Here is an 11,555-nt window from a genome sequence, read left to right as displayed (position 1 = left end):
CAGGAACTTGAACCAGTGCCCAAATGTGGGATGCCCGAATGTGGGATGTCAGTGTCCTAGGCTGCAGCCTGACCTGCTGTGCCACAATACTGGCTTCTGATTTGGGCTTGAAAGAACACCGAATCACATACCAGCCTCTAGTGATGCTGCATCTTTGCAGCCCACAGTGAGGTGACTACAGTCCGGAAGCCACGTCCTGGAGCACCTGTCAGCAATTGCTCCTCACCTTCCCAAGCCTAACCGGGTCAGTCTGAAAAGCTCTGTTTTTGCTTACATTATATTTATTTCTACAGTTACTTTCTATTTCTGGCCAGAGATATTGACTTTCCATTCCCCAGAGGGGCACAAACTGTCCTTAAAATTACACTTATTGAATTTAGAGACAAGTTCATTCAAAGGCAGGCAGGCAGGCAAATCAAAGTACTGGTGGTGCCAACAGAGGGAGATCACAGAGGCAGGGCCACCAACGCCACAGATGTGGGATCCCCTGGGCCACTGTCTCCAGTTCTCTGCCGCTTTGGTCAGCCTTGTGGTACTGGGTGAGGATGCCCCCTTGCTCAACAATAGAAAGATGCTAGCCGGCCCTGGGACTGGCCATGGGTGGAGTTCTGACACCTTGGTTTTGCAGAGTTTCCTCTGCAAGTCCCATAGATACTGTGGGATCTATAAAAACAGGTGATAAGGGGGAGAGGGCCAACTCTTGCATCCCCCTGCCCTCCTGGGGGTGGAGTGGGCATTTACAAAGAAAACAACCCCCAAATAGGGCTCAGAGCATGACTCAGGCAGCCCTGTCACCAGCTAAAAATACCTGCTGCCCTTGGCAGTACAGATCTTGGTGGCAGTACCCAAGGCACCTGGGGAACAGGGACATAGGAAGGGAGACAGGAAGGCAGGCTATGAAGGACAAGGCCCCGGTCCTGCCATGCATTCAGGGCTCATTGCTCTGAGATCAGAGTCCTGCTCCCCGCTCCCAAATGTGGTACCCCGCACCACATCCTGGCAAGCACACAGGGATTTGTGAAGATGCTCACGGGCGTCCTGGGATTCTACTCCTCCTGAGAGCCCCGTGGCGGCTCAGTGACTCCCACAGACAGGAAGAGGAGCTGGGAGCCAGGAGGCCATGGAGCTAACGTTGACCCCAGCAGCCTTTACCGCCGTCCACCCTGAGACCAGAACAAGACACTTGGCCTGTCTCTGGGCCTCAGTTTCCACTGAGCGATTTTCCCAACACGGCTCTGTGGAAAGTGAGCGTGCCCGTGGCATTCACGTGAGCTCTTCAAGGGGCCAACGTTGCTTCCCACACAGTCTACACTCTCCCTGGCTAGAGACACACAACCGCAGGGTCACTGGGAGTCCAGGAACTGCCTCCACTTTGCTTCAACTCAGCTAAGCTTGCTTCCTCCCAAACCTATCTGGCCATGGATACTCCTAGCACCCTTCCTATCCGTGGCCAGCCTTTTCCTTCTTTTGTATTCTGTTTGCTTTTCTGGGGAGCATCTGCTGTTCCCTGTTGAGCCGCAGGAAAGAAAGGCAGAGGAAAGCAGGGTAGCTACGGTCCCGCCTTCCGCACCATGGGTGGTGTGGAGCAATGGTGGAGATCAGAGACATTGGGGTCTCCAGGGGATGGGGTCCCAGTGCCCACTGTTGCACTATGCGACCTGGATTTCTGGAGGTAAAACCAGAACCCAGCTTGCAGGGGTGGAGGAGGGCGAAGGGGCCCAGGCCTGGAAGGTGTCTGCAGGGAGGAGTGAGTGCACTCGAGTGCCTCTGGTGTAGGTGGGTGGAGCCTTGCCTGTGTCGGGGAAGGTCCTGACCTGGCCTCCAGGGCAGGGACCAGTGAGACCAGGCAGAGGACCAAAGGCCAGGAAGATGACAGCAGACTCTTTTTATACCTCCCAGGGGCTAGTGTCCAACTGAGACATAGCTGGGTGCCCTAACCCTCTTTCCCTCTATCTATCCACCACACACAAAGGTGGTGGAGGGGCAGGTGCGTGTGTACACACACACACACACACACACACACACACACACACACCCCACCCTGTGTGCTCCTCACTTCAACTTACTACCCTCTGGGCTTGTCATAAACGGAAGAGTGAAGCAGCTCAGAAGGCTGAGCCCCCAGAATCACACCCCTGCCACACACACACACACACACACACACACACACACACACACACCCTCCACCTCCGCCCCAGCATCACAGCTCCACAGCTCTCCCCATGTCCTTGTCTTACCTCCACGGCTCCTCACAACAACCCCTCCCAAGAGGGGTCCTTGGTCCCATTTTTCAGATTAATGAGTTGAGGTCCTTTAACTAAAGTCACAGGACCATTAAATGGCTGAACCACACGAGTCCAGGGCCCACACCAAGACGCTGCTGTGAGCGGTCTGCTGTCCCTTCAGGAGGCCCAGGACAGGGGAAGGGTAGCCGGGATCGGGGGTGCGGGCAGGTGTCCCTCTGTTCCTACTGTACACCCTCCTTGTGGAAGTCCTCCGGCCTCCTTCCTGCCTTACTCTCGGACTCCCTTCCCAGGAAGCCCCCGTATCACTGCTGCTCGTGGCCAGGGCAGCACTGCAGACAGCTCCCTCGGGCTTCTTCCTGTTCCTCTTGGCACCCAGGGAGGGAAATTAAAACCTCCGGTTCCCCTGTTCCAAACTGCCAGCCTTGGTGGTTGTTAATGTCTCAACCCCAGCAGTCACCCGGGCTTGCCCTCTTCCAGGGATTCTGAGGCTTCCCGTCTTCCCCAATCCCGGCCAGGGACACTGCTCCCCAACTCCTGTCTGTCTCCCAACTCCACTGGCCTGGCCAGACACCACTCCCCCAGGTCCCCTTTCCCCCAGTGAAGTCCTCGTGCGTGGCCACCTGCAGGTCACTCTGTGGGTGATCTCAGAGCTGAGTCTCCCTGCCTCAACCACTGGTGTCTAAAGCGATTTAGAGGTGGAGAGAGAAGCAGAGAGAAGCCCAGCATCCCCCACTAATGGTGGGGTTGTCCTTGGAAGCTCAGGCTCTTGGAAGCCTTGGAGTTGGGGTTGGCAGATGGGGAAGGCACACTTAGCAAGGGGCCCAGGGCTCCTACCTGCGGGGCCTCTGCCTGGGGCTTGGGAGCAGTCTTCCTCTAGAACAGCTCACTCCTCACCGCCTTTAAGCCCCAGAGCCTCTAGCCCCCAGTCTTGGGTCCCGCCTCCCCCTCCTTCCCTCTTCCCCTCCCCCACTCTGAGAGCATTGTTTACCACGCGGTTGGTACAACACTTTACCCTGCAGAAGGAGTCTCAGGTTTCCTGTGAATATCTGACAGGTGGCACCTTTCAATCACCCTGCGCTCCTGCCGCCCTGACCCTGGCTGTTCACTTCCATCCCCTGGTCATCTTTCTTCCCGGTTCTCTCAGCCCTGAGGACCCTGGCAACCAGCTGCAGGACCCACGTGGCATCTGGTCTCCAGCCCTCTGGCCTCTGTGCCCACTGGACGCTGGGCTCCGCCTCCCGTGTTCCCTTGCTCTCCACCTCTCCCCGCCCCCCACCATGCGCCTTTCCCCGGGTCCTTTTGCTCAGATAAAGCAGCTGCTCACGCGAGTGTGGGTGGGCAAGGAGGGGGTGACCATCCATCGCAGCTGCCCCCAGGCAGGGCTGTCACTGAATGAAGAGAACTGGAGGGGGAAGGGACGGGAATGGGGCAAGCAGAGCAATCTGCAGACTCAGAGTCCACGAAACACAAAGCTCCTCAACTCTACTTTGACCTGAAGTGCCTGGGACCGGTGTCCTGCCAAGATGCCAAGGTGTTTTGTACTACATTGAGCTTTTGCTCAGAAAAGCAAATGAAACAAAGTGTTATCCCCGCTCTGTGCCCTGCCACCAATGAATGGCACCAACACTGAGAGAAAGAGGCCCTGACTGCTTAGGAAGCTTGCAACACTCCCAGCCATACCAGTTTCCTTGTTGACCCTGAAAACATCAGACACTCTGCAGCTTAAGCACTGGCTGTCCCTTCGGCTCTGTGGCAGCCTGTGTCCTTCAGGTTCTCCTGGACCCAGCTCCAATGTCAACTCCTCTAAGAGGTCTCCCAGGACCTTCTACCCTTTCCAGCCCCCGAGCCTGTTATCTTTTTTCTTAAGAGTTATTTAATATATGGGTCCGGCGGCGTGGCCTAGCGGCTAAAGTCCTTGCCTTGAACGCACCAGGATCCCATATGGGCGCCGGTTCTAATCCAGGCAGCTCCACTTCCCATCCAATTCCCTGCTTGTGGCCTGGGAAAGCAGTAAGGATGACCCAAAGCTTTGGGACCCTGTACCCATGTGGGATACTTGGAAGAAGTTCCTGGATCCTGGCTTCGGATTGGCATAGCATCAGCCATTGTGCTCACTTGGGGAGTGAATCATCAGAAGGAAGCTCTTCCCCTCTGTCTCTCCTCCTCTCTGTATATTTGACTTTGTAATTAAAATAAAATAAATCTTTAAAAAAAAGTTATTTAATATGTTAAAAGGCAGAGTTACCGAGGGAGAAAGAGATCTTCCACCTGCTGATCCACTCTTCAAGTAGCCGCAATGGCCGAAACCAGGAGCCAGAAGCTTCTTCTGACTCTCCCATGTGGGTGCGTGGGGCCAAGACCTTAGGGCATCCTCTGCTGCTTTTCCAGGCTACAAGCAGGGAGCTGGATGGGAAATGGAGCAGCTAAGGCTCGAATCGGGTGCCTATAGAGGTGTCGATGCCACAGGTGATGGCTTTAGCTGCTATGCCATGGCATAGGCCCCCAGCCCATCTCCACAATGCAGACCACCCGTCAGATGCTCTTAGCCGTCTCTCTCACCAACCCCTGTGAAAACAGAGACCCTAATCTGCACTCAGGCCCGGATGCCCAGGATCTAGCATATCCCTTGGTTCAGAGTTAGTGCTTAATAAGTCTGGCTGGAATGAAGTAATTAATCAGTAGAAATGTGAAATAAGAAATTGGGGGTCCCTACGCTTGGGATCTTTGCAAGCAGATCTGGATATCAATGGTAAAATGGTCCACTATTAAGAGCAGTGGGCTGCCTCTGTGGTACTGTGTCCCCTTAACACAACTGGAGGATTTTGGAGCCTGCAAAAAATGAATTCCTTCACATGTATCTTTGGTTTTGAAAAAAAAAATTAATTGTGTATTTATTTGAGAATCAGAAAGAGAGAGGGGGATCTTCGATCCACTGGCTCGCTGCCTGAAAGCCTACAAATGGCTAGGGCTGGGCCAGGCTGAATGCAGGAGTCAGGCGTTTAGTCCAGGCTTCTCACGTGGCCATCGCCTGCTGCCTCCCAGGATGTGTAGCAGCAGGGGGCTGGACACTGGAAGCCGGGGTGGGACTCGAACCAGGCGCTCTGCTGTGGGAGGCGGGGGTTCCCACAAGCATCAGGATTGCTGTTACAGGCATCTGGGGAGTGAACCAGTGCATGGGGCTCTTTCTGTAGTAAATCAGTAAACAGCTAAAAACTAGGAGGTGAGACTGTAGCGAAGATGAGGAGAGTGAGAGGGAGTAGTGTGTGGCTGCTGGGGGAAGAGCACCGAGGCAGAGCAATGGGGCAGGACAGGAGCTGGAGAGCGATCACGCAGGGCCTCCCCGGTCCCTGGGTTGACTCTGGCTCTTGCTGTGTGAGGGGAAGCCATTGGGGTGTCTCGTGGTCAAGTGGCATCACCTAACTCCCACTTTGGACGGCATCTCTGGCTGACTTGGGGGGGAAGCGTGGACAGGAGCGAGGAGAGCAGGCAGGGAATGCACTAGATAACCCAGGGACAAGATGTGGTGGCTTAGACAGGAGTGTCATAGCAGTGGAGGTGAGGAGTGAGTGGGAAGAGCAGTGCTAGGGAGGAAGTGACAAAGCCTGGGCCAGCTTTCTCGTCACTAATAGCAGAGCTCAGGACGGTCTATCCTTAGCCTTGCACCCCCTGCTCATCTCTGGGAAGTCCAGGGGAGACCCTGCCTTTGTCTTCTCTGCAGCAGTGGCTGGGGTCCACAGGAGGAGAGCCTGAGCACAACCCTGCATCCCTTCCTGCGAGGCTGGGGTTGAGTGACAAACACACTGCAGGATGCTAGGCTAAGCTTCAGCCTGCGGTGCTGGCTTCCTATAAAAGCACCGCTTCTTGTCCTGTTTGCTCCATTTCCCATCCGGCACCCTGCTTATGGCCTGCTTAGGGCTTGGGCTCCTACACCCATGTGAGAGACTCAGAAGAAGCTCCTGGCTCCTGGCTTTAGATTGGCTCAGCTCCAGCCATTACAGCCATTTGGGAAGTGAAGCAGTGGATGAAATCTCTCTCCCTCTGTCTTACCTTCGCTCTACAACCCCACCTTTCAAATAAAAATAAATTTTAAAAACTTACTTGGTTTCATTGAATACTTATCATGGACTAGGTGTTTTACATATATTATCTTTTCATTAAAAAAAAAAAATGTATGGTCCCGGCGGCGTGGCCTAAGGCTAAAGTCCTTGCCTTGAACGCACCAGGATCCCATATGAGTGCCGGTTCTAATACCGGCAGCTCCACTTCCCATCCAGTTCCCTGCCTGTGGCCTGGGAAAGCAGTCGAGGACAGCCCAAAGCCTTGGGACCCTGCAGCTGTGTGGGAGACATGGAGGAAGTTCCCGGCTCCTGGCTTCGGGTCGGCATAGCATCGGCCATTGTGCTCACTTGGGGAGTGAATCATCAGAAGGAAGCTCTTCCTCTCTGTCTCTCCTCCTCTCTGTATATCTGACTTTCCAATAAATAAAGAAAAAAGTTAGCCCTTTCTAAGTACCCTGTGTGTCTCTTTTGGAGGGGAGGGCACCTAAGTCCTTACAACAGGTTACGGGTGTCTGACTCGTTCACTCCATGCACTAGGGCAGCTCTGGATGTCCTCAAATCCGCTCTCCATCTCCTTCCAGGTCAGGGCGTGTCACGGACGTTGACTAGAACGTTCTACAGGTTCCATCATCTTTCGACAACAGGCGCCTTGTCCGGCTGAATTTGCAACATGCAAGAGCAGTTGTCGCACAGTGTCCCGTGCGGTTCGCCAAGTTACTGCCATATAAGAATCCCAGAAATAGTTGAGTTTTACGTAAGCCTGCGTCCTACGAACAGACACTATGATTTAAAGGCTATTAAGATTTCTTTTTCCCCTCTCCTGGATGGTTTTAACGTTCGACAACTGATACCCGCCGTTTTTCGCCAACTCTCGGACCAAGGCCCTGAAATTTCTCGGCTTTACGCCCCTTTCTATCCCAAATAAACTCTCTGACACACCCGGAAAGACTGCGGCCGCTCTGCGCCTACCCACGCCTCTATGGCGGTTTGGCGTCTCCTCTAGCCTTTGGCCCCCCTCTCTATGGTAGCCGATCTCCCGGCACCGCCTCCTGGAAGTTTCGTTTCGGATCCAGGCAGAGGCGGGACTTCCGCTCCGGCAGTGCCCACGTGCTTCCGCTCCGGTTCACCTGGGCGCCCGGTAAGTGTATGGGGGCGGCGGGGTCGCCGTGGTGACCCCCGGGGGACCCCGACGTCACCCTGGGCCGGCCCGTCGGCTCTGCGTGTGATCGCGATCCCGGAGAGAGGGAGGTTCAGGCCCGCGGGTCACGTCCCGGGCTCTGGCGGTCTTGTCCTGGACCGACTGGACCCTCGCTTTCCTGGGGCTGACGTGCCGTGTCTCCTTGGGGTTGGAGCTCAGTGTCCGCCTGCGCGGAACGGGACGGTGCTGCGGTGTGACCACCCCGGGGTGGGTGCTCACGGAGATGTCTGTCCCCCAGCAGGCCGGGCCGAGATGGATCCGCTCAGAGCCCAGCAGCTGGCCGCGGAGCTGGAGGTGGAGATGATGGCCGACATGTACAACAGGTGGGGAGAGCCGGGGACGAGGGAGGGCAGGGGGAGGACTTTGACAAATGCGCCCCTCGGTGCGGGGCAGCCCCTGCGCTTCCACCGGTGCAGACCGGCTAGGGGGTCGCTACGACGGGCAGGCATTTTTGTTTTTTCTTTTTTGAAAGGAAGAGGGAAGCAGTGTGTGCACTGCGGGGGCTGGACACTCGATCCAGGGCCCCTTTGCTGGTGGCCGTTCCATCCCGCTGCTGCTCCTGGGGCTGTAGCATAGCAGGCAGCTGGAGTAAGGAGTCAAAACTCGACCCAGGCACCCCAGAAGAGGTGTGGTTGCTGCAGCCACTATACCAAACTCCTCCCAGCTTCCTTTTTTTTTTTTTTTTTTTAAATAACACCATTTGGGCCTGGCGCAATGGCTCAATGACCAAATCCTCACCTTGTAAGTGCAGACACCCCATATGGGTCCCAACTGCTCCACTTCCCATCCAGCTCCCTGCTTGTGGCCTGGAAAAGCAGAGGAGGACGGCCCAAAGCCTTGGGACCCTGCACCAATGTGGGAGAGCCAGAAGCATCTCCTGGCTCCTGGCTTCAGATTGGCTCAGTTCCAGCCGTTGTGGTCATTTGGGAAGTGAACCAACAGATGGAAGATCTTTGTCTCTACTTCTCTCTATAAATCTGCCAAAATAAGTAGATGTTTAAATACAATAAAGTAAAATGCTTATTCTATCATAGGAAGAGATAGTTCCCACCTACTATTTTGTTCCCCAAGATGGCCGCATCAGGAGCAGGGCTGGAATGAAGTCAGTAGCCAGGAAAAGTCGCTCCAAAGCCACCTCGAGACTGTCGCCTCAGTCGTGTGGCTTGTCTAGAGACAAATCCTGGCTCCACCGCTGCCCAGCTGAGTAGCCTTGGGCAAATTACTCGGACTGTTTAACAGTTGATTTCCTCATCTAGAAAATGGCTGGAGGTGGCACTGCCGTGGCACAGCACATTAAATTGCTACCTGTGACGTTGACATCCCATATCGGACCAGCGCTTCTAGTCCCAGCTGCTCCATCCCGGTCCAACTCTGCTAAAGTCCATGTGATTGGGAGAGCTGGGTAGAGTTGCTGGCTCCTGGCTGCAGCCTGGCCCAGCACTGGCTGTTGTGCCCACGCAGGGAATGACCCAGCAGATGGAAGCCAACTCTTTTGCTCTCTGTCTGCTCTCACTCTGCCTTTCAGGTGGAAAAAAAAAATGGACTTAGTGATAGTCTCACAGAAACTGTAGCAGGACCTGCTGTGAAAGCCCGTGGCACCAAGTGCCGCACGTCAGTCAAGCGCCTCCCGTTTTATCGGCTTAAACTCTAATGATTGGTTCATTTACTTGTAGATGATTTTTTTCCCCCAATTTATTTTTAGAAAGAAACAGATGGAGAGAGAGAATTCCCACCCGCTCACTCCCCAAATACTGCAGGCTGGGCTGGAGTTGGGAACCCAGTTCAGACCTGTCAGTGGGTGGCTGTCACTGTTGAGCCCTCACTGCTGCCTGCTGGGGTCTCTATGAGCAGAACTGGAGTCGGGAGGCACCTGCTTCCCAACCACGATCCTAGCTGCTATGTGAAATGTTTGCTGCTAGAATGAGTTTGCAGAATGAGTTGTGAGGGCTGGTGTGGTGGTGTAGCACGCTAATCCTCCACCCTGTGGTACCGGCATCCCATATGGATGCTGGTTCATGTCCTGGCTGCTCCACTTCCAGTCCAGCTCTCTGCTTAGGACCAGGGAGGGCAGTTAAGGATGGCCCAAGGCCTTGGAACCCTGCACCCACGTGGGAGACTGGGAGGAAGCTTCTGGCTCCTGGCTTTGCATTGGCTCAGCTCCGGCCTTTGTGGCCCTTTGGGAATGGACCACCTATGGAGGACTTTCTGTCCTCTTTCTGTAAAATCTGCTTTTTTTTTTTTTTTAAGATATATTTTTATTGGAAAGTCAGATATACAGAGAGGAAGATCTTCCACCCATTGATTCATTCCCCAAGTGACCGCAATGGCCAGTGCTGTGCCAATCTGAAGCCAGGAGCCAGGAACTTCCTCCAGGTCTGCCATGCAGGTGCAGGGTCCGAGGGCTTTGGGTCGTCCTTGACTGCTTTCCCAGGCCAGAAGCAGAGAGCTGGATGGGAAATGGAGCTGCTGGGATTAGAACCGGCACCCATATGGGATCCTGGCGTGTTTAGGGCAAGGACTTTAGCCGCTAGGCTATAGCACCGGGTCCAAATCTGCCTTTTCAATAAAAATAAGTAATTTTTTTAGAAGAAGAAATGTGAGTGAAATCAAGCTATTTGGGTTCATACTTTAGCTCCTTATGATCTTTAACGAGTCAGTAAGCCTCTCTGTACCTTAATTTCCTTGCCTGTAAAATGGGAATGATCCTGGGGCCACCTGACAGGATAACTGTAAGAATCTGGTGACAGGATCCCGGTACAGCACCTAGTGTGCAGCCACGCCCAGCCGTCGAGTCCAGCCGTCGAGTCCTGTTGGGTTGGTCAGGGAGAGTTCCTGCCTGCAGGGACCCTCCCAGATGGTGGAGGGTTTGCGTGCGCTCCTGGGCGAGGTGAAGGCAGTGTAGCAGGGGCGGAAGGATGAGGCCTCCTGGGACACCACAGGCTGCCGCTCATCTCACCTGCCCTCTGCGCCTCCCTCCATCCAGGATGACCAATGCCTGCCACCGGAAGTGCGTGCCTCCCCACTACAAAGAAGCCGAGCTGTCCAAGGGCGAGTCTGTGTGCCTGGACCGCTGTGTCTCCAAGTACCTGGACATCCACGAGCGCATGGGCAAGAAGCTGACGGAGCTGTCTGTGCAGGACGAGGAGCTGATGAAGAGGGTCCAGCAGAGCTCCGGGCCCGTGTGAGGCCACAGCCAGGACACACCCGGGGGACAGACTGCCCCTTCCCACGCGTCTAATAAAAGTGGCTTCCTGGGTGTCCCTCTGTGAAGACCAGCAGGCCTCGGCTCTCTGGAGAGTCTCCAGGGGCCCCGGGGGTGGCAGAGCTCGGGCCTGGGTGGAGAAGGGGTGTTTGTCACCCTGGACAATGACTGTGATTATGCGTGTGTGTGTGTGTGTATATGTATGTACACATTTGTATATTAAAGCAAAGCCATGTGCTTGGCATTCCAGCCTTCCACCAGCAGGGGGCATCCCGAATGTCATGGGCGATAGGGCTGCAGGCTGGGGAGAGGCTGGGCTTACACCTGGCACAGTCTCGGACTGTGGGGCCCCAAACATGTCACCTGCCAGGACGTTGGCTTTCTCATCTGTGAAATGGCAATGACCGTAGGGCTGTTGACATTAAATGGGATCACACCTGTGAAACAGCGCAGTGTTTGGCTGAGTGCGTCATAATGACGGGTATTTTGTGAATGTTGAAAGGCTTGGTGCTGGTGTGGTGTCAGAGCATGTTAATCTTCCACCTGCAGTGCTGGTATCGCATATGGGCACTCCTTGTAATCCCAGATACTCCACTTCTGATTTAGCTCCATGCTGATGGCCTGGGGAAACTGGAGGATGGCTCAACGCCTTGGGCCCTTGCACCGCATGGATGGCAGAGAGGAAGCTGGCTCCGGGCTTTTGATCAGCTCAGCTCTAGCCATGTGGGGAATGAACTAGCAAAATCTTGAGAAAAAAAGGCTAAGCTAAACCAAGAAATCCTCCATCTGCTGGTTAATAACTCCAGTAAGTCTACAACAGCTGCTGGGCCACAGCCAGACCCCGGGAACTC

The 11,555-nt window shown here is 54.7% G+C and overlaps 1 protein-coding gene across 2 annotated transcripts; it reads left to right on the top strand.

The window, feature by feature from the left end:
- The first annotated feature begins 7,411 nt into the window (after positions 1–7,411).
- TIMM10 (translocase of inner mitochondrial membrane 10) lies at positions 7,412–11,144 on the top strand. Of its 2 annotated transcripts, none has more exons than XM_041004029.1 (3): positions 7,412–7,442; positions 7,741–7,825; positions 10,486–11,144. In XM_041004029.1, exons 2-3 carry the CDS (start codon positions 7,755–7,757, stop codon positions 10,685–10,687), a joined length of 273 nt encoding a protein of 90 aa, XP_040859963.1. In that variant the 5' UTR covers positions 7,412–7,442; positions 7,741–7,754; the 3' UTR covers positions 10,688–11,144. The 2 variants fall into 2 exon arrangements, with proteins under 2 accessions (XP_040859963.1, XP_040859965.1); XM_041004031.1 differs by having other exon boundaries at positions 7,416–7,442; positions 7,744–7,825.
- The last annotated feature ends 411 nt before the right edge of the window (positions 11,145–11,555 follow it).

The sequence above is a fragment of the Ochotona curzoniae genome, unplaced genomic scaffold (genome assembly GCF_017591425.1).
Source record: "Ochotona curzoniae isolate NIBS_2020 unplaced genomic scaffold, NIBS_Ocur_1.0 scaffold_3171, whole genome shotgun sequence".
Classification (NCBI taxonomy): domain Eukaryota; kingdom Metazoa; phylum Chordata; class Mammalia; order Lagomorpha; family Ochotonidae; genus Ochotona; species Ochotona curzoniae.
This window is presented reverse-complemented; position numbering and strand designations above follow the sequence as displayed.

Coding starts and splice junctions, on each gene's coding strand:
- TIMM10 (XM_041004029.1), top strand. CDS start 7,755: ATGGATCCGCTCAGAGCCCAGCAGCTGGCCGCGGAGCTGGAGGTGGAG. Junction 7,826..10,485: donor ATGGCCGACATGTACAACAG/GTGGGGAGAGCC, acceptor CCCTCCATCCAG/GATGACCAATGCCTGCCACC.